This window comes from Callorhinchus milii, unplaced genomic scaffold (assembly GCF_018977255.1).
Source record: "Callorhinchus milii isolate IMCB2004 unplaced genomic scaffold, IMCB_Cmil_1.0 Scaffold2, whole genome shotgun sequence".
In the NCBI taxonomy this organism is placed as follows: domain Eukaryota; kingdom Metazoa; phylum Chordata; class Chondrichthyes; order Chimaeriformes; family Callorhinchidae; genus Callorhinchus; species Callorhinchus milii.
Genome location: NW_024704743.1, coordinates 8,231,092 through 8,255,694, shown reverse-complemented (window position 1 = coordinate 8,255,694; position 24,603 = coordinate 8,231,092). Strand labels below are relative to the sequence as shown.

General features: G+C 38.5%; 1 protein-coding gene across 10 annotated transcripts in view; it reads left to right on the top strand.

Annotated features, from left to right (window-relative positions):
• Positions 1-20,690, top strand: part of arhgap12b (Rho GTPase activating protein 12b) — a 92,809-nt gene extending 72,119 nt beyond the window's left edge. For all 10 annotated transcript variants that reach the window (XM_042332608.1, XM_042332606.1, XM_042332603.1 and 7 more), the window contains 9 exons: positions 450-554; positions 2,105-2,203; positions 2,362-2,461; positions 4,233-4,352; positions 5,846-5,944; positions 6,321-6,398; positions 10,968-11,102; positions 17,245-17,350; positions 19,156-20,690. In XM_042332608.1, coding sequence (XP_042188542.1) covers positions 450-554; positions 2,105-2,203; positions 2,362-2,461; positions 4,233-4,352; positions 5,846-5,944; positions 6,321-6,398; positions 10,968-11,102; positions 17,245-17,350; positions 19,156-19,333 — 1,020 coding nt within the window. In that variant the 3' untranslated portion in view covers positions 19,334-20,690. The remainder of the gene's footprint in view (positions 1-449; positions 555-2,104; positions 2,204-2,361; positions 2,462-4,232; positions 4,353-5,845; positions 5,945-6,320; positions 6,399-10,967; positions 11,103-17,244; positions 17,351-19,155) is intronic.
• The last annotated feature ends 3,913 nt before the right edge of the window (positions 20,691-24,603 follow it).

Genomic DNA, 24,603 nt, shown 5'->3' with positions numbered 1-24,603 from the left:
GAGTCACTGGAGAAGATTTTAAAACCTAAAAAAAACTGAAACTTTAAATGTGAATGTCTCGAATAAGCATTAATCTTTCATTTTAAGATTCCAGCTCCAATGTACCCTAATTTCCAAAAATGGCCAGAATGTTTTGAGGAAATTATTTTATAACCAAGTGCATAAATCATCATCTCTTGTGTAAATTACAGCGCTAGTGATCATCCTTCTATCTAAAACAATTTAAAACAAAATCTGATGTATTACCATACAGTATCATTGCAAATGTTTGTTAAAATGCTGGCTCTTTGTACTTCAGCAGAAATTTGTCAGGATGGTGCCATAACCTAGGCCTCTTTGTAAAGAATAGCATTGGCTTGCACAATAACATTTTTATGTTACTTTCCTATGATTTTCAGTTATAATCTGAGGAAAAAATGAATCATTATAATTTTTGGCTGACTTTTCAGAAATTTGGCAGCAATCAATCAAAGCCAGAGTTCACTGTGGATCTAAGAGGAGCGGCAATAGAATGGGCTTCAAAAGACAAATCCAGCAAGAAGAATGTACTTGAGGTAAGTCTTGGTTGTAGTTTTGGGAAGAAGTTTATTGTGTAATCATCTTTAAACAAACTAGTCCAATATCCAGTGGGTGCATTCAATGTTGGAGATGCCGCGGTTCGGATCAGACATTAAACCAGGATCTGTCTTCCACTTCAGGTGGACATTTAATATCCCACAGCACTACTTAAAAAGAGAAGGGAGTTTCTCCCTCCTGGTGACCATGCCAGCAATCCCCCAAATTAAAAAAAAATTGTTCATTTACTCCATGGCTGTTTGTGGGACATTGTTATGCACAAATTGGCTGCCGCAAAACACACAGTCACTCCACTTTACAGTATATTTGGGAAGCTCTTTGGGTTGTCATCCTGACGTGAAAGTTGCTGTATCAAATGCAAGGATTATTATTATAAAAGTCATCATTAGCTTCATGACTGTTTATAATAATCCTTGCATTTGGTATCCCAGCTTTCCATGTCGGGAAGACATTCTAAAGCACGTCACAGGATTTACTGTAAATTGTAATGATTGAGTATTTTTTATGGGAATGCTGCAGCCAATTTTACACAGCAATGTCCCACAAACAGCAGTAGTTTTTTTGAGAAAGGGGGTAATAATGGTGGGTCTGATAAGGAGGGGCACCGTGCCAGAGGAATGAAAGGGATTAAAAAAAAGCTATTGGAGGGCAAGAAGCGACAGATGGGTGCGTAGGAGATCTACTGGAATGCAGTCGAAGGAGTAGGATTTGCTTGATAGCTGTCAAAAGATACAATTGTCACTTGCTTCATTGCTGTTTGTGGGACATTGTTGAGTGAAAATTGCCTGCTGTGTTTTCCTACAAATCCAGTTACTACATTTTACTGTAAGTCTTGTAAAGCACTTTGAGATGTTTCGACAACATGATATAGGACTGCATCAAATGCATTCAGGATATTGACAATGCAATGACTTTGGTGTTAGTGACAAGTTAAGCCAGCGTCCAGTTATCAGTTTACTGTAATTACTGTAATTACTGTAAGTCTTTTGAAACTTGCACTTAATAAATTCTCTAGTTTAGTAGCCGGTGATATCCATCTAGTTTTTAATGAACGATCAAGCAGCATGCTTTGGTAGCAGCTGGTAGTGCTTACCTATCCTGTGGGAATGTCTCTCCTCTGACATTTAACAGAAAATTATATAATTTAAACATCTATCAATAGACTAGATCTTTTAGATCTAATCTGAACTGACTAGAAATCTGGTGTGGAGGGGGGCAGGGGGGTACTTTATCCACAAAATTTAATGAATTTATTGTTGTGGGCTAAGAGCCATCATTGTGCTCTGTTTGCCATGTGTAGCAGACGTGTCCCTATATACGTAATTTTAAATGTATTGTGTTGCATTCATAACGTAGTGAGTTATAAGTGCATAGGGAGTAGATTAGCATTTAGCCCACAGCAGCAAAATTACTCGCGGTGTTGAATAACTAACTCGCTTAATGTTTGAAATAATTCAATTCTAGGTGTTGAATAATGTATAATTAACTTCTATAGTTAACTTTCTGGTAAAAATAATCTATGTTTTAGCTCAGAACACGTCAAGGAACAGAGTTGCTGATTCAGTTGGATAATGATGCGACCATCGCCGAATGGCATAAAGCTCTTGAAATAACTATTGGTAATCAGGTGTGTGTTCCTATTGGACATTCTGTTGTAAAATCTTTTATTATGTACATGATAATAATTTCCTTTGTTCTTAATTAGACTGTGGCCTTCTGATAAGCTCTTGATGTTGACAAAAGTATGAAAATTAATATATGTTTTCTCAACTGATTCCACTACAGACCGAGCCTGATGAAATATTTGAAGATGATTTGCCAGAGTCTCCTGGAATTGACAAGCACGATAAGGATAAAAATAACAAAGACTTGAAGAAATCGCGTCGTAAGTCATCTTCGGATTTAAACTAATAATATTCTCATAAACCTGCAAGTTCAAAGAGTTCATATTTTAAGGGTTCAAGACAAAACAGTGACTTTAAAGTAATGTGTTCTCAGTATAGTCTCTGCCCACACACCGTTTGTCACCGTTTTATAAGGAACATCATTATTTTCAGTGAGTTAATGTTAATTAATAGGCTAGTATTTAAAACAGTACACCAGTAAAAACGTTTTTATTACTAAAACACAGTCAGTATCGAATACAAACCTCTGCCAGCATCCACTGTTTTGGTGTAATTATCTACAAAATGTACAGTCACACCACTTATATCCTGTGAAGCACTTTGAGATGTCTCAACAACATGAGACAACATCAACAACTTGCATTTACACAGTGCCCTTCATGCGGGTAGCATCTCTGAGCGCTTATCGTAGGTGTGTTTTGACACCAAATTGATGTCGCTGTGTCAAATGCAAGGTATTATTATTAAAAATAATGTTAATCGGCACTCAAACACAAACTCTGGGATTGAAAAAATAATATGTAAGCGGCATACATATGTGGAATTCTATCTGGTTTAAATACTCTTAAGGATGATGATGACATGTGTCTAGATGCCTGGGTTGATCAAAACAATCTGCGGTGGTTGGAAGCCATACAATTCTATAGAAGCTCAGTGGTTAGAGCACTCGCTTTGCAAGTGAGAGACCTGAGTTCAATTCCAGGCAGAGGGCGAAACCTTGGGCAAGTTTCCTTACTCCACACACCTAACAATAATCCCTGCAAAAAAAAACAATAATAATAAATTGGTCATTTTCAATCCATGACTGCTTGGGGGACATTGCTGTGCGCAATTGGCTGCCACTTTCGCCCACAAATATACAGTCAATTCACTTTACAGTATATTCTGTGAAGCGCTTTGGGACGTCGAGAAGACGTGAAAAGCACTATATCAAATGCAAGGATTATTATTATTATTAGAAGACTTGCAATAGCGATTTCCACTGCACGTGTGTGAAACCAGCCAGCTCACTTCCTGCATACAGGCTGGTTATAAAAAAAATTGTCCAACTTCATTTTGCCGGTATCACTTCCTGTTTACAAGGTCTACACAGAGCAGGAAGTGACATCGGAAGCAATCTGCAGCTAAAATGGCCAACGGGTGAATCATTGGCTCTCCACTGAAATCACTTCCTGCTTTGGGTATGCACAGCAAATGAGTACCCTTCGATGCAAGTGATGGTGGCAGCCTAATAACTGGGAGGTTGCCTCATTTATATGAATGAGCATGTGGAATTTTCTACTGTTGTTGAAGCAGAATCTATAAATTCACTTAAAAGGGAATTAGAAGGAAGGTATTAAAGGTTTGGGGAGAGATCAGGACAGTGGGATTGGATTAAGTGACTTCTGTGGGGAAAAAAACACCAGTGCAAACCTGATGGGCCACCTTGTATTTGTGCTGTAAAATTCTCTTATTCTATAAAAGAGGAATTTGCATTGATGGTATTAGAGTTTAGTGGATTAACTTTATCAGTAGAACGAATAGAAACAATGGAAAAATCAGTTGGTTGTGAAATCTGAACTTCGTAAAGATAAACTCTGAATCTCACCAGTGCTCGTACTCTCCTGCCATTACCGACAAATGGAAATCCAGCTTATCATGTCATTGTAATCTTTATTTTCTAGGAGAAATTTTAAACGTGTATCTCTTAAATTTTGCAATTTGTCTAGTTTATGGTTTGAACTTCATTTGGGTTTTCCTGCTGTCTTTCAGAAGTAAAATCTTCATTTAGTATGGAAAACGCAGACCAAAAAAAAACCAAAACAAAATTGAAAAAGTTTCTCACAAGGAGACCAACACTCCAAGCAGTAAGAGACAAAGGCTACATCAAAGGTAAAGGAAATCTTCCACGGTCTGACATTGTAGAGTGATATATATACCCTTTTATCGTGTTAGTTGTTTATTCATGAATCTAAAATATTTAAAATTTGTACTTTCAAGAACATTTTGGTTTCCCTGTAAAACTACTGTATACATTTGATGGTTTGGAATTCTGCAGATTCAACTTAACCAGAGTCCCTAATTTGTTTTTGTATTCCATGTTTTAATAAAATGAAAATTCCTTCCCATTAAATAGATACCTGAAGCTATCTTATTACTGAGACTACTCTTAGTGGACAAACATTTGTGTAGAATACATTTGAAAAATTAGTTGGAAATCAAAATGCTCAAAACAGCATGTGCCTTTGGGTCAGAGAAACCATGATTTCTAGACGAAATAAAACAACAACAACAAAATTGCATTTATAGAGCGCCTTTCACATTGGGAGGACGTCCCAAGGCGCTGGACAGTCGGGTCAGAACCCGAACATGGGGGAGGGGTGGAGTAGGGGTGAGGGAAGGCAGAGAGGTGGGAGAGTGACTGAAGGCACGATCGAAGAGGATGGTCTTGAGACCGGCCTTGAAGAAGGCAAGGGAGGAAGCGAGGTGAAGGGACTGTGGGATGGAGTTCCAGAGTGTGGAGGCAGAGAGGCTGAAAGCCCGGCCACCGATGATAGGGTGGGTCAGGCAGGAGACTTGGTGAGGACCGGAGCCCGCTGAACGGAGGCAACGAGCAGGTTGTTAGGGAGTCAGCAGGTCAGAGAAGTAGGATGGCCTTGAAAGTAAGGATGAGGATCTTGAACTTGATCCTCTGGGGGATGGGGAGCCAGTGGAGTCGGGCGAGGGTGGGAATGATGGGGTCACGGAGCCTGGTGCGCGAGAGTACACGAGCTGCAGAGTTTTGGATGATCTGCAGCTTGTGAAGGGAAGAGTTAGGAAGGCCGATGAGGAGTGAGTTTCCATAATCGAGCCTTGATATGATGAATACGTGGCTAAGGCTTTCGGCAGCCTGAGGGGTGAGGCAGTGGTGGAGTCTGGCAATATTGCGGAGGTGGTGGTAGGCAGTAGATGTGGGGGAGAAAGGACAGTTCAGGGTCAAACAAGACACCCAGGCTCCTGAAGAGAATAATATTGAAAAGCCTGAAAAATGCAAGATGAAACATATGTAAATCATACAAATCCTGTAATTTCACTAAGATTAAATGCGATGGCTCAGTAGGAAAATTACTACCTCAAATGCATTGAGCTATAATTTAGCTGGAGATTTGATTTAATAGCCTTTTCAAGAAGTGTAGTATCTTCAATAAAATTAAGTAACTGAGCATTATTTATACTGAGCAATAAGAAGCACTATTGAAAACATTTTAATGCACAATTTATTTTGGTTAAAATTATTTATAATCCCAGTTTAAAATCCATTATCTGAATGAAACATCCCAATGTGATCAATGTTAATATTGGAAATGAAATGAGATTTTTACTACGTATTTCTTTCATTCATACAGATCAGGTGTTTGGATGTAACCTAGACAGTCTGTGTCAGAGAGAGAACACCACTATCCCGCAATTTGTGAAGATGTGTATTGATCATGTAGAAAAAGAGGGTATGTAATTTGAACAATAAAATTTTCACAGCAACATTTTGCATAGCATTTATCTGTATTCTGTAGTATTCACTTATTATTATTATGTTGAGCAGTAATGTTGAAGGGTAATCCAAAAATGCTATTTTTATTTCTCTTTATTTTTATTTGAAGAATAACCAATGGAAACAGCTGATTCAAACAATTGTGCTTTTATAATGTGGTATTTGTGATCTGTGGAGTTCAGCATGTGGGTGGGTGTGGGAGGACCAAATCATGGTGGATTTGCAAAAGAAAACATTTTGTTGTGACTATCCTGTAGCATTTCTAATCTCCAGTAGGACTTTGTGCTTGGTGTCGGTGCCTCTCTTTATATGGTTTCATCTTCTCTCATCAGGTTTAGACATTGATGGTCTTTACAGAGTGAGTGGCAACTTAGCTGTGATACAGAAGCTTCGATTTGCAGTTAATCATGGTAAGCCATTTGACAAATAAAAAGCCAATGTTTGTGAAACCATTTCCATTTGGCACTAATAGAGTGTTGCATTAATATCCTGAATATCAACAAAATATACCGGATTGAAATCCTATGGTTCTTTTCTTAATTTACGCTTCTGATTAGATCCCCTACAACAACAAAATTAAATTTATAGAGCGCCTTTCATGTTGGGAGGACGTCCCAAGGCACTCTACACCACACCATTCCCTGATTGAGAATGAGTAAGTGATCTGTTTCCTGACCCTAGTAATGATTTTCGGAGGCAGCCACAAGATGTGGGTGGGAGAGCAGCTCAGTGTATCTGGCTCTCAGATTTTCCTGTAGGAAGTTCCTTCAAGACCTTTTTCAAAATCAGTCTCTAAATGTATAAAATCCCATAAATCTGTATAAAACCCCATGTGTTAACATTTGCAATTTATTCATATTGGTAGCAATTGTAATTAATAATAATAATCCTTGCATTTGATATCGTGCCTTATCACGTCTTGGAGATCTCTCAAAGCGCTTCACAGAATATACTGTATAGTTTACGGGCGAAATAGTTGTTCAATCATTTCATTCTTTTTGAATTATTGGAAGTGTGAAACATGCAGTAAAAGTATAAGTATTTTTGGCATGTGCTACATTCACACTTAGCAATTACAACTTTAGACTGTATAATATACTGCTTGTGATGCTTTGGAATCAGGCTTAAAAAGTTTTCAGAATTTGCACGTAATACTCTGAACCACCAGGTGGCGACAATTTAACAAATTACTGTGTCTTCTGTATTTCATCTGTACATTTTAAGATTTCTTTAATTTTGGATCAAAATATTTAATAATGTTTCAGCTCACTCTTTCCACAAGAGTTCAATCCTTTACTGTAGGGTTTCCTAAGGCAACATGTATAAAAAACAATATAAATTTACATTTATATGGCAACTTTCTCATCGGGACATCCCAAAGTCCTAGCTTAGCCCCAGAGGTGTGAGCCGAGGAGGTGGGGAAAGGAAAGATGACCAAAAGCCTGGTCAAAGAGTTCAGTCTTAGACAGACTTGACTGAGGTAAGGGGAGCGAGTTGGAGGTTCTCCGGGATTGAGTTCCAGAGAGTGGAGCAGATAAAAAAAATTTAAGCCTGATTCCAAAGCATCACAAGTAGTATATTATACAGTCCAAAGTTGTAATTAGTTGTAATTTGAATCTATCACATGCCAAATATACTTATACTTTTTGCTGCATGTTTCACACTTCCACATAGGACGAAAGTCTGATCACCAATGGTAGTTGACGGTGAAGAGCTGTCAGTATCCTTTACTGCAAATGGAATAATGTCTGGAAATCTGCCACTGTTAAGATATGCTTGATATGTCTATAATTTGAAGCAAAATCTGGAATGGCTTTTAAAAAGGAAACAGATAGATATTTAAAAATGAATAACTTCCAGGGTTATGGAGAAAAGGCAACTAAATGAGACTGAATAGATGCTCTTTCAATGAATCGCCACAGACACAATAGGTCCAAATGACCTTCTGTGTTGCAAATATGGTTATAAATAAATAGCTCTTTAAAGGAGCCAGAGCAGATACAATGACCCAAATGGCTTCCTTCTGTGAAAGAACATTGTAAATTGTATGATAATATACTTACTTCATAATTAAGAAGGTAAAGCATAGAAGCTCTGAGATGCTACCCTGCTTGGAGGACGCTATATAAGTGCAAGTTGTTGTTGTAATAAAGTATGAGGTTGTGATGTAACTTGACCAACTCATGAGTCGTTTCTCCCACAAAATATACAGTCAATTCACTTTACAGTATATTCTGTGAAACGTTTTGAGATATCTGAACGATGTGATAAGGCTCTATGCAAGGATTATTATTTGTCCAAGGTGGAAATGACCTACATTGTGCAGTAGAGAGCTGATTATCCATAGTGACTGACAGTTGCCCCAATATGGATAAACAAACTCTCTGTCACATTCTCTCTCTCTCTGATCTGACTCTAACACAACAGTAGTTATAAGTACACCTTTGTGCTACTAGCAAAGAAAAATCTAATTATGCACACGTATAAGTTTGTGCACAAATGTTTGAGCTTATTATATTCATGCTGCATGATTACATTTTATCACTTAATGGTGGGCACGACTGAAATGTTTTTGCTGGTATTTCGAACCCTACCTCCATTTGCATATCGGACATGTGTGGAAGGATATGGGAACATTCATATGTGAACATCCAGATATTTGGTATGTGCTTAACCAGCGTTTCTACTCAATGTCTCTTCTTTCTCTTCTTCCACATGAAGATTGACCATTTGGTCAAGTATTGAAGGTTGCTCGGTAATTGTGGTACTGTGCTACATCATGAATCAGAACAGAACATTCAGGAAAAGAGTGGGGAGAGAGAGAATCTGTTATACAATAAGAAGTCTTGGCATAAATCTTTTCCCTTGAAGGCACAGATTGTACTCTGCTCTCTTTAATAATAATAATCCTTGCATTTGATATAGCGCTTTTCACGTCGGGAGGACGTCCCAAAGTGCTTCACAGAACACACTGTAAAGTGAATTGACTGTATATTTGTGGGCGAACGCGGCAGCCAATTGCGCACAGCAATGTCCCACAAACAGTCGTAGACTGAAAATGACCAGTTTATTATTGTTTTGGTTTTTTGGAGGGATTATTATTAGGTGTGTGGAGTAAGGAAACTTGCCCAAGGTTTCGCCCTCTGCCTGGAATTGAACTCAGGTCTCTCACTTGCAAAGTGAGTGCTCTAACCACTGAGCTACAGGACTCCACTTTAAATGGCCTACCTCAGTGCACTGCTGAACTCTGAATTTTCTTGCTCAACCCCAGTCACTTATCCCAGCTTGGTTGGGCAGCTGGCAGATTGAGCACTGTAAGATGTCCTCCTGACTTGAAAGGTGCTATATAAATAGCGTAATTTATAATTTATATTGTATTGTTGCATTGTATTAAATATTTTATGGTAGGATAAAAGTAGTTGAAATTTTATCTTGTGCTGAACAGTAGAACCAGAGGACACGGCCTGCGATTGAAGGGGGGTAAATTCTGAACAAATCTGCGGAAACACTACCTCAGTGAGCGAGTAGTAAACTTATGGAAGAGGCTCCCTAGGGAGACAGCGAAAGCAGAAAATGTCATTTGTTTCAAGAACAAATTAGATAGATTTCTGCTAGAAAATAATATCATGGGATACAGTGTGTAGTTTGGGACACGGCATTTCAAACGACTGCCAGGATGGTGGAAGGCAAACTAGGTGGACCATGGTCTTCTTTCGCCCAGCAAATTTTTATGTTCTTACGCTTGAGAAGGAAAGAAAGTGATTTAAAAAGTATTAATATGGATTATCCAACGTGTCCACACCATTCATTGGAATAGTTCTGGTTATTTGACGAATTTCACTAAACTGGAAGATAAGTTTATATGAACATTATGTATGTGATATGACCATAACATCCATGGTTGTAAACTATGTCTGAAATTATCTCTTCTCTGCTCCCCCCCCCCCCACATACTCACAATAGAGTTTCCATTGTTTCCATCTCCGCCATATTTATCATCTTTGCTTCCAAAATTGTCAAAATATTAATATGTTCATCCCTGTTTTCTTACTGCATAAATGTTAACTATCTTCTTTTGGGGAGGACATGCATTTTGCATCTTTTCTACAGACTTTATGGAGGAAGGACTTCATTTTCAAAGTTGCTTACCTTTATTTTTCAATGTACATCAATCATTAATTAACCACAGAATTAGACATTTCTGACATAGGCCAGAGGTAAACAGACAATGAAAGTAATTGAATACCACACACAAGCTGCTTATGATTTTCAGAATAGCAATGCTTTTTTTAAGCTCGAAATTTCTCATAGTATTAGCCTTAAGACCGTTGTCTTAAAATTTTGGAAAAGTCTGCCTTTATTTGTCAGCTTTTTTTAGTTTTTAAAAAGGCTTGCAGAAAACTACCTTCCACGTTGAGATTGAGTTCAAAAATTTGCTAAAATGTGCACGATCTTAAATGTTAAAGTTAAGACCATGAGATACTTAAAGTTTCTGATGCTTTTGTTTAAAAAAGTAAAATGTTCTGTTCTACATATTGCTATTCTCTGTGTTGATGCTGGAGAATTGATGATTTGCTTGTCATTTTGCTCATCAAGGAAACTCAGGTCAGTTTAGAGTTGTCAGATACTAATTCACCTTCTGATCTGCTCATAATAGTGTGGCTTAGTCCGTCTTCAGATCTTCACTGTACCATTGTGAATTTTCCGTTGTTTGGTGCTGTTCTAAAGAAGTTTACCACCTTATGCTAAGTTATTGGCAGTTTTAGAAGCATTTAAGAATCTGCATCTTTCTGTAATGGGAGGATACTAGTGTGGGGATTCTGAAAGGAATGAGATCAAATGGCCTGAAGGGCCTTCTTCCACTCCTTACTGGTTAAAGCTGCCCCTCTGCAACAATACACCTTTGAAATGCAGTATACACAGTGAGCTGCTGGTTTTCTTCCAGTCCTGAACATACTAATGAATTATCTTCTTTACAGATGAGAAACTGGACCTCAAAGACTCCAAGTGGGAGGATATTAATGTAATTACTGGAGCCCTGAAGATGTTTTTCAGAGAACTGCCAGAACCTCTCTTCACATATCATCTCTTTAATGACTTTGTCAATGCAATCAGTAAGTAGAAGCCACAAGTCAATGATATTCTTCTCATCTCATCCTAAAAATGCATTTCCCAGTTCACAGAAGGTTGTGATGTATTCTCTTTCTGAAACGTTCAATAGATCTTGATTCTTAAGTAATTATAATGTAGGTGCTATTTTCAGATGAGAAAATAGAAGTGTAAGTCAGTCGAAATGAGATGGGAAGCTCACTGACCTATTGAAATGTTGGAGACTCAAATTCAGGGTCATTATCTTTCTGAATGAAAGGAGAATTTTAGAGTACCTTATGTACCCGGTAATTTGAGTGAAAAGAGCTGACAGTAACAAAATGACAATAAAGGAAACAAAAAAGAGGATTATCTGAAAAGGTTAAATGAAAAACTGTTATAATTGTCCAGTGATGGCTGTGAAAGCCTAGCCAATTTTAGAAGAAAAGTATTTAATGTTTTGAGAATATAGGAATATAAGTACCTCTGCACAAATGGTACAAACTGGTTGAAAGGTGCATTCAGAAGGGAGGGACACAATCAAAACTAATAATAGATCAAGGAGACAGTGAGAATACTCGCACACGACACGCTCAATTACCAAATTGGCCATGATTATAATTGTGAATGATGGATTCAAAGTACGGGTTTAGTAAATGTCACTTACTGTCGGGTTAGATGGAATGTGCTCTTGTAAGTGTGTCCTCCAGCTTCAGTTGCTCTTGCTGGTGAACAATTGGATACGTGATTTCTTCCATTTTAAATAGGAATATTATAAATAATGTGACTTCTACTGCAAATGTAATGCACTGAAATTTCTGATGGTATAAAACACTAGGAAAAAAACTGTCAAATTACGTGTATATTGTATATAATTGTATATTGTGAAAAGACAACATCTATAGCAGGTTTGAGCTTCTGCATTTTGACACACCTAAGCTGTAATAATGTAGTAATTCCTTTTGTTATATTGGCTTGTCTTTCAATTTAATTACTGTTATTTAATTAGTTCTTTTTAATCGGAATACCTTATGCTCCCTTATTCACACTTACAATTATACCATTTATTCTTTTTAGACCAAAGTCATGGATAAAGATATAATCAAGGATTCATAGTTCCTTTTAAACAAAATAATTATAATTTAAATGATGTAATGTAACCTGTTTAACCATAATTTTAAGTCAGGCAAAAAATATCACGAATGGCCTGGTTGGGATAAGAAATGAACTCTGCTGCTGACCACAGGATTTGGTCATCAATATTAATAATAGTATTAATACTTGCATTTGATGTAGCATCTTTTACATTGGGAGGACTTCTCAAAGTGTTTCACAAGATGCACCGTAAAGTGACTTTATTTTGTAGGTGAAATTAGCAGCCAATTTGCACACCGCAATGTCCCACAAACAGCCATAAAGTGAATGATCAGTTTTATCTGGGGGATTGCTGGGTAGGTCGCTGGGAGAAACTCCCTTCTCTTTTCGAGTACTGCAGTGGATTCTTTAGCGTCTACCTGAATAGGCACAAACAGGACCTTGGTTTTAGAGTTTTATCCGAAGGACAGCACCTCCGACAATGTAGTGCATTGTCCAGTGCTGCATTGGAGTATTGGCTTAGACTATATGAATTAAATTGTTTAATGGAAGTAAAAATCAGTGATGTTTTAAACATGATTATCTGGCATTCAGAATATACAGTTGAACAACAACAACAACAAGATTTCATTTATAGAGCACCTTTCACGTCGGGAGGACGTCGCAAGGCGCTGAACAGTTGGGTCGGGACCCGAGCAGGAGGGAAATGGTCAGGGTGAGGGGAGGGAAGGGAGGGAGCGAGGAGGGGGTAGAGAGTCGAGAGGGGAGCTGAAGGCACGGTCAAAGAGAAAGGTCTTGAGACTGGCCTTGAAGGAGGAAAGGGAGGAGGCGGCGAAGGCACTGGGGGATGGAGTTCCAGAGCCTAGGGGCTGAAGGCCCGGCCACCGATGGTAGGGCGGTTGGGGCGGGGGATGTGGAGCAGACCGGAGCCAGAGGAACGGAGGGTACGGGCAGGTAAGTAGGTCGGAGAGGTAGGAGGGAGCAAGGCCGTGAATGGCCTTGTAGGTGAGGATGAGGATCTTGACTTCGATCCTCTGGGGGATGGGGAGCCAGTGGAGGTGAGCGAGGGTGGGAGTGATGTGGTCGCGAAGCCTGGTGCGGGACAGTACACGAGCTGCAGAGTTCTGAATGACCTGCAGCTTGTGGAGGGAGGTGCCGGGAAGGCCGGCGAGGAGAGAGTTCCCATAGTTCAGCCTTGAGGTGATAAAGGCATGGACCAGAGTTTCAGCAGCGTGAGGGGTGAGGTAGTGCCGTAGTCTGGCGATGTTTTGGAGGTGATGGAAGGTGATGCCAGTTGTGGCGCGGATATGAGGAAGAAAGGACAGCTCAGGGTCGAACAGAACCCCGAGGTTCCTGACTGGCTTTGAGAGGTGGAGAGTGCAGCCTTGGATGCTGATGCTGTCAGCGCCTGAGGTGCGGAGGTGCTGACGCGAGCCAATCTGGAGGGCCTCAGTTTTGCGCACGTTGAGCTGAAGAAAGTTGTCTCTCGTCCAGGACTCGATGTCAGACAGGTACATTAGCTACATTCTTTGTTTATAAATACTATAAAAATATGAAAAACTTAGTTCATATTAAATGCCTGACTGGTCTTGGAAAATGTGTATTTATTGTTCTAAAATTATAAAAAAAATCAAATCAGTGCAGTTACCCTTGAGTCATCCCAATTGTGCAGTTGCAAATTGCAAAGTTGTTATCTTAAATTGATGCCATTTAATTACAGACTCACCGACCAAACTAGTGAATTCAACTGGTATCGTGGCCAAAATTCCAACGATTCCAACACTCCCCACCACTCTGTTCCCTTCTCGCGCATGTATGCCATCTAAAGTATAGACTTGACCATATTGCTGTGGTAAAGCACTGAGAAGAGGCTAGATTCTTACCTTCTCACCTTCTCTTAGCCAAGAGAATATTAAAAGGAGAATCTTTGTGGAAACTTGTGCACCTCCCAGCAGACAGATTAGATTACCATTGCTGGGAACATGCAAGTAGTTTTGGCGAAGAGAATAAGAAATTGTATTTAGCTTTGTTTCATTCTGTGAAAGTCAGTACTACAATGTTTGAACTACTTATTACTGGTATAGCTTTATTGCTGTAATAGTGTTTGTTTGAGCATCACAGAAACTAGACCAGTCTGTCCAGCAGCCCAAATTATTTACATAAAAGTTGTTCTTAATTGGGAAGTGATGCAACAGGAAACTATTTTTAAAAATATTCAGAGTCAAAAGAAGTTGCCTTTAGGAGCACAGTCTTAGCTTAAAATTACTGAATTTTAAGAGAGGTTCATCATTAAGTAGATTAACAGTGTGAGGTGACATCAAATTTATGCATTTTGTCTTTATATGCTGTTTCCCCCAGCGTGTTATTTACTTGCAGTGCACTGATTACCCACAGCGTGGTGCTTTGCTAAACTCAGTACTTTCCTTTTGTCTCTTTCCAAGTGTAATTTTGAGGATGTTATTTATAAATTTATGACTACTCTGGCTCGACTGGTTCAAGTACAACATATTACAAGTTTTCATAGCTGTATAATTCCTTCAAAAAAAAAAAAAAATTGGTCACTTCAATCCACTACTGTTTGTGGGACACTGCTGTGCGCAATTGGCTGCCGCGTTTCACCCACAAAATATACACTCAATTCACTTTACAGTATATTCTGTGAAGCGCTTTGAAACGTCTCGAAGACGTGATAAGGCGCTATATCAAATGCAAGGATTATTATTACTTGGATGCCATTTGGGACAAAGATGAAGTTCAAAAGCCAGATTTTAAAAACTCCTCAATTGAATATCAAGCATCAAAAAGCTCTGTTCAACGTGTTCTTTCATTTTGAAATTAAGTCAAAGTCGCTTGAATTTCTGTAGTTTTTTTCTGCAGTTTTTACCAGTTTCACATTCCCCACATTTGATTCCACTTCCATAGTTCATTCTTCAACCAAGAAGGCAGGATAGTTACAGCCACCAGCACAATGGCTCACCAAGAGCACGGGTACTTTCCCCATGGCCTGATTGATTCATTACAATACAGATTCAGTAGTCATTTTAAGGTTCAGTAAGATTGTGCTTCTCAAGGCAAACTTCTTTTCACTCTGAATATTTTTAAAATAGTTTCCTGTTGCACCATTTCCCTATTAAGATCAACTTTTATGCGAATAGTTTGGACTTGCTGGGCAGAGTAGTCTGGGACTGTTCTCCTTAAAGAGTAAATAAATACAATCTGGAAGGAGTTTTGGGTAAGAGCGGTGGAGTGAGCTTAGTTGGACAGATCTTTCAAAGAATGTTACCAGGCCTAAAAGGGTTAAGTTACGAGGAAAGGCTGCGTAAACTTGAGTTGTATTTCCTTGAGTTTTGAAGATTGAGGGGTGATTTGATTGAGGTATTTAAGATGATAAAGTGATTTGATAGGGTCGATACAGAGAAGCTATTTCTTCTGGTGGGGGAATCCAAAACAAGGGGCATAATCTTAAAATTAGAACCAGGCCATTTACGAGTGAAATCAAGAAGCATTGGATTCTCTCCCCCCAAAAGGCCATGAATGCTGGATCCATCCACACCTTCAAGAGTGAGGGTGATAGATTTTTGGTAGGTCAGGGTAAATGATATGGGGAGAAAGTGGGAAATCGGAATTGAAAGGATTAGTTGAGGTACAGATCAGCCATGGTCTTAATTAAATGGGGGAACAGGCTCGAACTGCTGAATGCTCCCATCCTTGCCATTGAGTCTAGTGCCTGGTATGCTAGAAGACTTTACAATCCTCGCGCTTCAAGTATCTTCACAATCTTGCTATTCCTTGCCTACACAGTCGTCTTCATGCCTTCATGCCTTCTGCTCTTGTGATTCTGGTTTCTCACTCCGTTTGCTCACCAATGGTAGCTAAGCTTTGGCCACTGTGCCTATGATCTGTGAAACTCTCTTCCAAAATCTCTTCACTTTGCTCCTCTCTCACTATGTTCAAAAACCCTTTTAAAAGACAGGTGTTTGACTGCTTTTGATCAGTTTTCTTATTTCTCCCTTCTCTGTATATCTCATTGTGTTTATTACAAATGTAATGTTGTTGTTAATTGCTTCAGAAAGTCATCAACAACTACTTGCATTTATATAGCGCCCTTCATGAGGGTAGCGACTCGGAGAGCTTAACAGGCCTGATGCCTAGCCTATGGGAGAAGAGAGGTGACTGTTCTCACAGTCAAAGAGGAAGGTCTTTAGATGCGATCTGAAAATGGGCAAAGAGGGGCTAATGCAGAGGGCCTGAGGCGTAGAGCTACAGAGTTTCATGGAGTAGTGGCTGAATGCATGGCCGTCAATGGTGGAGTAGAGTGCACGAGTGACATGTAGAAGCCAAATCCTGTGTGAAAGGATTATGCAGGTTAAACGATGCATGAAGTAAAGGAAAGTCTGAATTAATAAAAATGTTAGCCTTGGACTGCTAATAAAGTAATAATTGGATTACTTTTCTTTGAATGCCATTTCTTTTTTTCTTTCCGGCTTTGCATTTGGATCAGTTTTAAAAGAAAGACAACAATTAACTGTGGCAGTAAATTGTAAAATCAAACTGCTTGTGCAGTCAATAGCCAAAAAGTATTATATAAAATAAGTTATAAATATATACTGTGGTTAGTTCCCCTTTATTGCTGTTAATAGTGTAATAAATTGTCGTGACAACCAGTTGTTGAAGTGGGATACAAAAGCGAATTTGGGAGCTAAAGGGAGTTTCTCCTGGTGTCCTGGCTAACAATCTCTCCAGATAAACTTGATCATTCACTTCGTGGCTGTTTGTGGGACATTGCTATGTGCAATTTGACTTTACAGTAAAATCACTAGACTTTACAGTAAAACCCGTGAAGCGCTTTGAGAATATTGCAACAAAGTGATGAGTCGCTATATCAAATGCAAGGATTATTATCATTAACATCTGCTTCAGACCCAGCAGTCCACTAGTGTTCCAGCGCACCTCAGCCATTGGTGGCTAACAGTTGGTTTGTAATTATCTCGAAGTAATCAAGGTACCATTCTAGAACACAACTTAAATCTAAATTGCAGGCATTAAAAATAATTGGGTTTCTAAATCTTTCAGAAAATCCAGACTACAAGCAGCGTGTTCAAGATATTAAGGAACTAATAAGACAGTTGCCTAAACCAAACCACGACACTATGCAAATACTTTTCCAGCACCTTGGCAAGTAAGTACAAACACATTGCCATTAATGTTCCTGTGATGTGCATAGATTAATGGGCAATATTGTGTACAATTTTAATAATTTTCTTATATTTCTGCCTGAAAATTAATCATTTTGTAAATTGCAACACTTATTACAATCCAAGTGTAAAATAACTATTTGTTAAGAATAATTTATTAGGCTCTGAATATTGGAATGTGTTTAGGGTTTCATTTTTCCACATCCAACAATTGAACTGGTGATTTATTTTCTCTTATTGATGTTAATCCTAAATTGTTCATTTGTTGTGACCACTGTTTCGTTTTTCAGATTTAGGATAACTTAAAAGAATTCTTTTAAAATTCTCTCCTCCCTCTCACCCTACCACCCTCCACCCTGTGATTGCCCCACCCCTGCCCCCGTCGCCCCACCCAGCCCACATTTAGCAAGATGAGAGACTATTTTTGGACACCCATTGTCCACATGAAGTACTTCTGAGTCAGCTACGGCTTGAGTTTAATGGAAAGTAAAATATTTTCTACTTTGCTCTAATCCAAATCTCAAGTGAACACCCCATCTGCACCAAAGTGACTTTTTCCATTTCCCATGTTGACCACCTTTTGTGGTGTCTAGATTAAGAATGCATAAACTCACACAATAAGAAAATCTCTTTAGGCAGAAGACAGACTTTCATCTCAGCATTGCAAGCTGAATTCAGATCAGAGTTGAACAGACAGTGTGCTAACTCACTGCTAAACAGTGTTTGAACTGTGACTATAAAGGGATTTTGTTCCTGCTACAAAATTCCTTTTCTACATTTTCCCTTTCAAAACTCCATCCCACTTTCCCTTCGCCTCGCTCCCTCCTTTGCCTCCTTCAAGGCACGTCTCAAAACCCTCCTCTTTGATCACACCTTCGGCTACCTCCCCTGCCCTCCACCCTCCCCGATCTTGACCCCCAGCTTGGGTCCAAATCCCTGACTGTCCAGTGCCTTGGGACGTCCTTCTGACATGAAAATGCGCTATACAAATGTAATTTTGGATTAGATCCAAATTCATATTTTTGTTGTTATTACTAAGTGTTGTATATACTTAGCAATTATACACTTAGTATTCACTGTTGTATTCACTTAGTCCATACCATTTCAGATAGGCTCCATTGAGCATTTTTTTTTAACATCAACATCCAGTTCTTTTATTAAAGTGAGTTAGCAAGCATGAATTAATCAAGCTTGCCTTCCAGTTAAAATAGTGTGTGGTTTTGAATTGTTTGCACAGAATTTTTATTAATTCATATTTTACAGGCATCTGTGAAGCCTTTTAGTGATATACAATGGCTGATCAATGTTGTGTTGGCTCAGTTTATATCCAACAAATAGTCAATAAAATATATTGAGATTCAATAACCAGAAATATCTTGCCAGACAATGATATCAATGGCAAGCTATGCAGTTTTAGCTGGTTAGACTCCAGCAGTACCCCAATGCACACTCTGGGGTCCCCAAGCCTTGGCTCTTGCCAACCTATGTACTTTCCTGAATTTGATAAGCAGGATGCATTCCTCCAGGAACAGAATGCACATTCGAATCAGCTTGGTTTGGATACTCTTAAGCATGGTGATGGGTTTCCGCATGTGTCAGACACCCAGCTGACCAAAAATAAATAACCAGAAATATGGGAGTCATTATCTATCTTATTATCTGAGTTCTTAGGTATGCCACTTTGATCAAATTAAATTGTGTGCTGGCCAATACTTGGCTATTGTGTAATATTTCAGCATGAATGTACACTTAAGCTGGCTTGAGACTTTGCTTTGCTCTTTCTTCCTAGGATTGTTGCCAACGGTGAGCTAAACCGAATGACCACTCAAAGCGTTGCAATAGTATTTGGTCCAACCCTTCTGAAGCCAGAGAAAGAGACTGGCAATATTGCAGTGCACATGGTCTATCAGAATCAAATAGTGGAATTGATCCTAACAGAATATGAAACCGTATTTGGTCGCAGTTGAAAAAATCGTGTAAATGAAATCCAGATCTACCAAAACTCATTTTGTCAGAACTAGATTGTATTGTACGTGTGCTTCTTGTATCTTCAGCTGAACAGAAAATGGTAAACTTTTACCTCTGATTTTCCACTGGTTTTTAAACTGATCTGTAACTTTTTCAGTGGGTATCACTCTTGAAATCAAGTGTCAATCACTGCGATTGTCTGTGTAAAATGCCAGGCAGACAAATGCGGGCGGGCTTACCGGGGTTACCTGGTTATAAAGAAAAATAGAGATTTAAGTATAGTTATATACACTGGGTTATTTTGCAGCAATATTTGCCTGAGGGGCTAAGCAGTCATTTCTGCACATATGTATATTTAGGAAATATCTGTTTCCTATATATAGTTTGCAAACCTCATTTGTAGCCTTTTCTGCTGTTCATTGTAGCAGAAGTTCTAATATTGTAAATCACTGCTGAGTCCATACTGCTCGCAAGCACGGCCAGAATTTGTGTAATTTATTTTTTTCACAGCTTTACTGAAAAGGTGAATGTTTGTGCTGATGCTTCCCATTTGATGAATATGGACTAAAAGCATCCTGCACTGGATGTTCACTCAGTCTGCTGTTAATACAGAGATCATATGATCACACCCAGTGTTTCAGAATGCTATGTGATGTACAGATTTTAAAAAGGGTACAAATATTAAAGTAACATGCCCTCAACCAATGTGTGTATATATAGTTTGTGTATAGTTCCTTAACAGTGTATGTTTTTCATACAGTAACATTTTCTAATCACATTTTGCCAACTTGTAATATTCATTTACTGGGTCAATGTCCCAGTTAAGATCAGAACTAAGAGCTTTTGGGGAGTATTTTATGATGGGCAACACAGGGGGCTATTCTTAGGAAAACTAAGAAGTTGTGTGCACTTTTGAGCTATTGGTAATTTCCATTGCAGGACAAATATTAACCATTTGTATTGCAAATGGTACTGGAAAGTATTGTGTAGGCTTATGCTTCCTAGATGCACTACAACAGGAGCTGTTAAGATTATTTAAAATGTACAGACAAAAATTGAACAAAATCTGCTTAACAATTTATTGTACAATAAAGTGCTAACATTTTAATAATAAAAATCTACTTATGCACTGATGATGGGTGTTATAAAAGCAGACAAACTTGATGCTAATCTGAATTCTCCTGTTTTAATGATGTACAGATTGGTTGTACAAACAGGGTTCCTTTGGAACATTACCTGTTGTTGAGCGCATGATCTGCTAAAGATTTTTTTGAATGTATTTTTTTAGACTAACTGCGTTTGGCGTATGGCATTATGCTATGTCTAATCAAAATTAAAACGGAAAACAATGAAAAACTGTTTCAATTAATTTATTTCATAATACCCGTTTGTATTCATTTTCTAACATAATCTGTTTAATGGGATTTACTAACAGTATTCAGTCAACTATCCTGCCCAAGATATCAATTTCTTTTACAATTTTTTCTCTAGTATGTGCATCTCGTAGGTCCAGAAAGAAGAAAAATTGGCCTTTATTATAAAAGAATAATCAATTCCTGGGATTGAACAATCCCAGCAATCCCAGATTGCACAGCAGTGTCCCACAAACAGTCATGGATTGTGTGACCAATTTTGTTTGAGGGATTTTGTTGACCAGGAAACTACAAGAAACTCCTCTTTTTGAATAGTATTATGGGACCTTTAATGTCAACCTGAGCAAGCAGTCAGGACCTCGGTTTTAATAATTATGATAAGATTAACTATATAGGACTATATTCTTTGGAGTATGTTGAGAGCGGATGGAACCTATGTTTCAAATCATGATTTGAGATTGTGAATAATCCCAAAATGGTTGGGGAGTTGGCAACAACACTAATAAACTCAAGATTATTTGCTTGAAAGATAAAAGAGAGTAAGAAGAAATATCAATATATGAAAGATTATTGGGATGTGAAGTGCATTGCTACAAGTGGCTGATGAAGTTAAGTCAGTTATATAATTTGAAAGGAATAGGTGCTTAAATAATATTTTAGAAGAGTATGAAGAAAGATGAAATAGGATTAGAGAAGATAACTCCAGCAGGGAGGAGTACAAGCACAATCGTGATGGGCTGAATGTTCTCCATTGGTGCTAAAATTTCTAGGTGTTTTTCAAACTGTCTAAATTTCTGTCAATGTCTGTCAACTGTCAGTACCTCCAGTTCCAATGATGTTAAGCTTGATTTTGAAGATGTGTGATTGTAGGATCAAAGCAACTTATTTCCTAAAGAAGAATATCAGCTGCCGTTAAAACATTTTTATGTTTCTCTCACAAAATAATAATAATAATCCTTACATTTGATATAGCGCCTTATCGTGTCTTTGAAATGTCTCAAAGCATTTCCCAGAATATGCTATAAAGTCAGTTGAATGTATATTTTGTTGGCAAAATGTGGCAGCCAATTGTGCACGGCAGTGTCCCATAAACAGTCGTGGATTGAGTGACCAAATTATTACTTTTTGAAGGGATTATTAACCCCAGAAAAGCAATCCAACAATTGACTAACAACTGGGTTCCTACTTAGGTAAGTTGAGGCGGGTGAAGTAAGGAAACTTGCCTGACGTTTCACCCTGCCTGGGAATCAAATCTGTCCTCGCTTGCAAGGCGAATGCTCTAACCACTAAGCTACATTATTCAGTAAAGTGAATATACGGTCAATTCACTTTACAATATTTTTTGTGAAGCACTTTGAGTCTTCTCGAATAAGTGATAAGGTGCTGTATCAAGTGCAAGGATTATATTATTATTGTGCAAGGATTATATTATTAATCAAAGAAAGTCAATACTATTTGGAATTCCAAACTTGGGCACAGTAACGATAAATGCAGTTTGAGGTAATACCAAAACTGATCATTATAACTGATCAATACTTATATTGATCAGTTATCATCATTGAACTGTAGGACTTTGAAAGATGGATAAACGGAACAAGAATCGTCCACTTAGTATTTTTTTAAGTCATGTTTTCTCAGCCAAAGGAGTTACAAACACAGAGAGGATTGCTTGCAGCCTCCATCTGTACTTGGTAATATGCAAAATCCTACGATGGATATCTAACAAGACTAAGATTACTTGAGGCAATCGACTAATGTACCATTCAGATTACAATTTCACTGAAACAAGCATTCCTTTTTGGCTTTGAAACCTTACCTATCAGTTGGAAACAGCTATTTTTGTGGCCCCTCTCCTAATTTCAGTCTTTTGGCAAAATATTCGCATTGTAAATAGAGAGCTTCAGATTTTGATTCATTACAAAAAAAATCACTTGCCAAACCATTTTGTATAACAATGTCAACTTAGAGGCTTAATGGTTCCCATCGGTGGAATTTTGTTTAAGTATATTTGTAATAGTTCATTTGGAGAGCTTTTGATATGTATCAATATAGATTGACTTGTTAGCACAGTGTAAACCTGACATTAATTTCACAGAGCCTGCATACGTATGGTGATTCTCATTTAAGTGAATTATCAAGATGCATCCACGGGCAGAGCACTGGGAGAAATTCCCTTCTCTTTTCCAATAGTGCCATGGGATCTTTAATGTCCACCTGAACAGGTGTACCGTCTCATCCGAAGAACAGCACCTCCAACAATTCAGCACCATTGCATTGTTGGGAGTGTCAGCCAAGAGAATATGAGTTTCAAGTCACGATGTGGGGCTCTAACTCACAACCTTCTGACTCAGGCAAGAGTGCTACCAACTGAGCTGCTCTGATACATGATCTCTTCCCCATCATTTGACTTGGTTAGAGTACAAGTTTGATGGGTTAAGCTGGTCTCTCTCACTCCAATGCTACGATCCGTACATCTCCACGTTTAATTGCTGCTTCAAACGGATTTGAGCCCAACCAGAATGATGGTGGGCACAGAGCAAGGCATTGCCAGTCAAGAAATTAAGGATGGTGGAAGGCAAAGTGGATGAACTGTGGTCATCTTTCGTCCAGCAATTCTCACGTTCTTATATCAACAGGGTGGGTGGATGTGATAATTATCACCTCAAAAACATTATAGATATATAGTAATATAATGTTGAAAAAAATCATCGTACAAAAATAAATTAAAGATCAAACATAAAAATGGAGGTTGATTCTAAATCTGGAATAGAGCAACAGAGGTGAGAGTGCTATCAACTGAGCCAGGCTGACATTCACTCCTAGAATCATAGAGCAGAAACAGGCCATCAAGTTTGTGCTGAAGTATTGTATTTCTTCACACAAACTGCCTAATCTAATCCAGCAGGTCATTGTTCACAGCTCCCATTTTCACTTCCTTCTCCCTCCCAGCAAAGTGCATATTAGCTGGCACACAACCACACGTGCCTTTATTTAGCCCACAAAATATACAGTCGATTCACTTCATAGTATATTCTGTGAAGAGCTTTGAAACGTCTCAACGAAGTGATAAGGTGCTCTTATCAAATGCAAGGATTATTATTTAAGCGCTCTGAGATGCTACCCTGCATGTGGGACGTATATAAGTGCAAGTTGTTGAAATGAAGAGTGAATAAATCAAAGGATCCTCATAAGGGGAGGAAGTAGGGTCTCTTTGGGGCTGAGTTAAAAATCCACAAATCTGGGATTGTTCTCCTTAAAGCAGAAAAGGTTAAGTGGAGATTTAATAGAGGTGTTCAAAATTATCAGGAGTTTTGATAGAGTAGATAGGGAAAACTGGTTCCACTCGCAGGCAAGTAGTAAACAGGGCACATAGATTTAAAATGATTGGCAAAAGAACCAGAGGGGAGATGAGGAGACATTTGTTTTACAGTGAGTTGTTATGCTCTGGAATGCATTGCCTGAAAGGCTGGTGGAAACAGATTCAATAACAACTTTCAAAAGGAAATTGGATAGGTACTTGAAAAGGAACAATTTGGAGGGGTGTGGGGAAAGAGCGGGGAAGGGGAGTGGGTAGCTCTTACAAAGAGAGCGACAGGCATGATAGGCTGAATGGCCTCCTTCTGTGCTGTAATATTCTATGATTCTATGATACCTGAGGATGGATTACTGGAATCGAGCATGGAATCGGTAGTGAAAATCGGCACTTGTGAAATGTCAGGTTTGTTTTTCTAACATTTTGGCTCAAATAATTGAAATATCTGTCAGTCTATCATCAAAGGCTGTGTAGATGCCTACCTCTTGTCAGCTATCTTACTTATTGGGTGGACAATCTCACACGACAGAGTTCCTTCAATTTCTCGTGTGAGGTAGATGGCTAGTTACTGGGTCCACGGGGA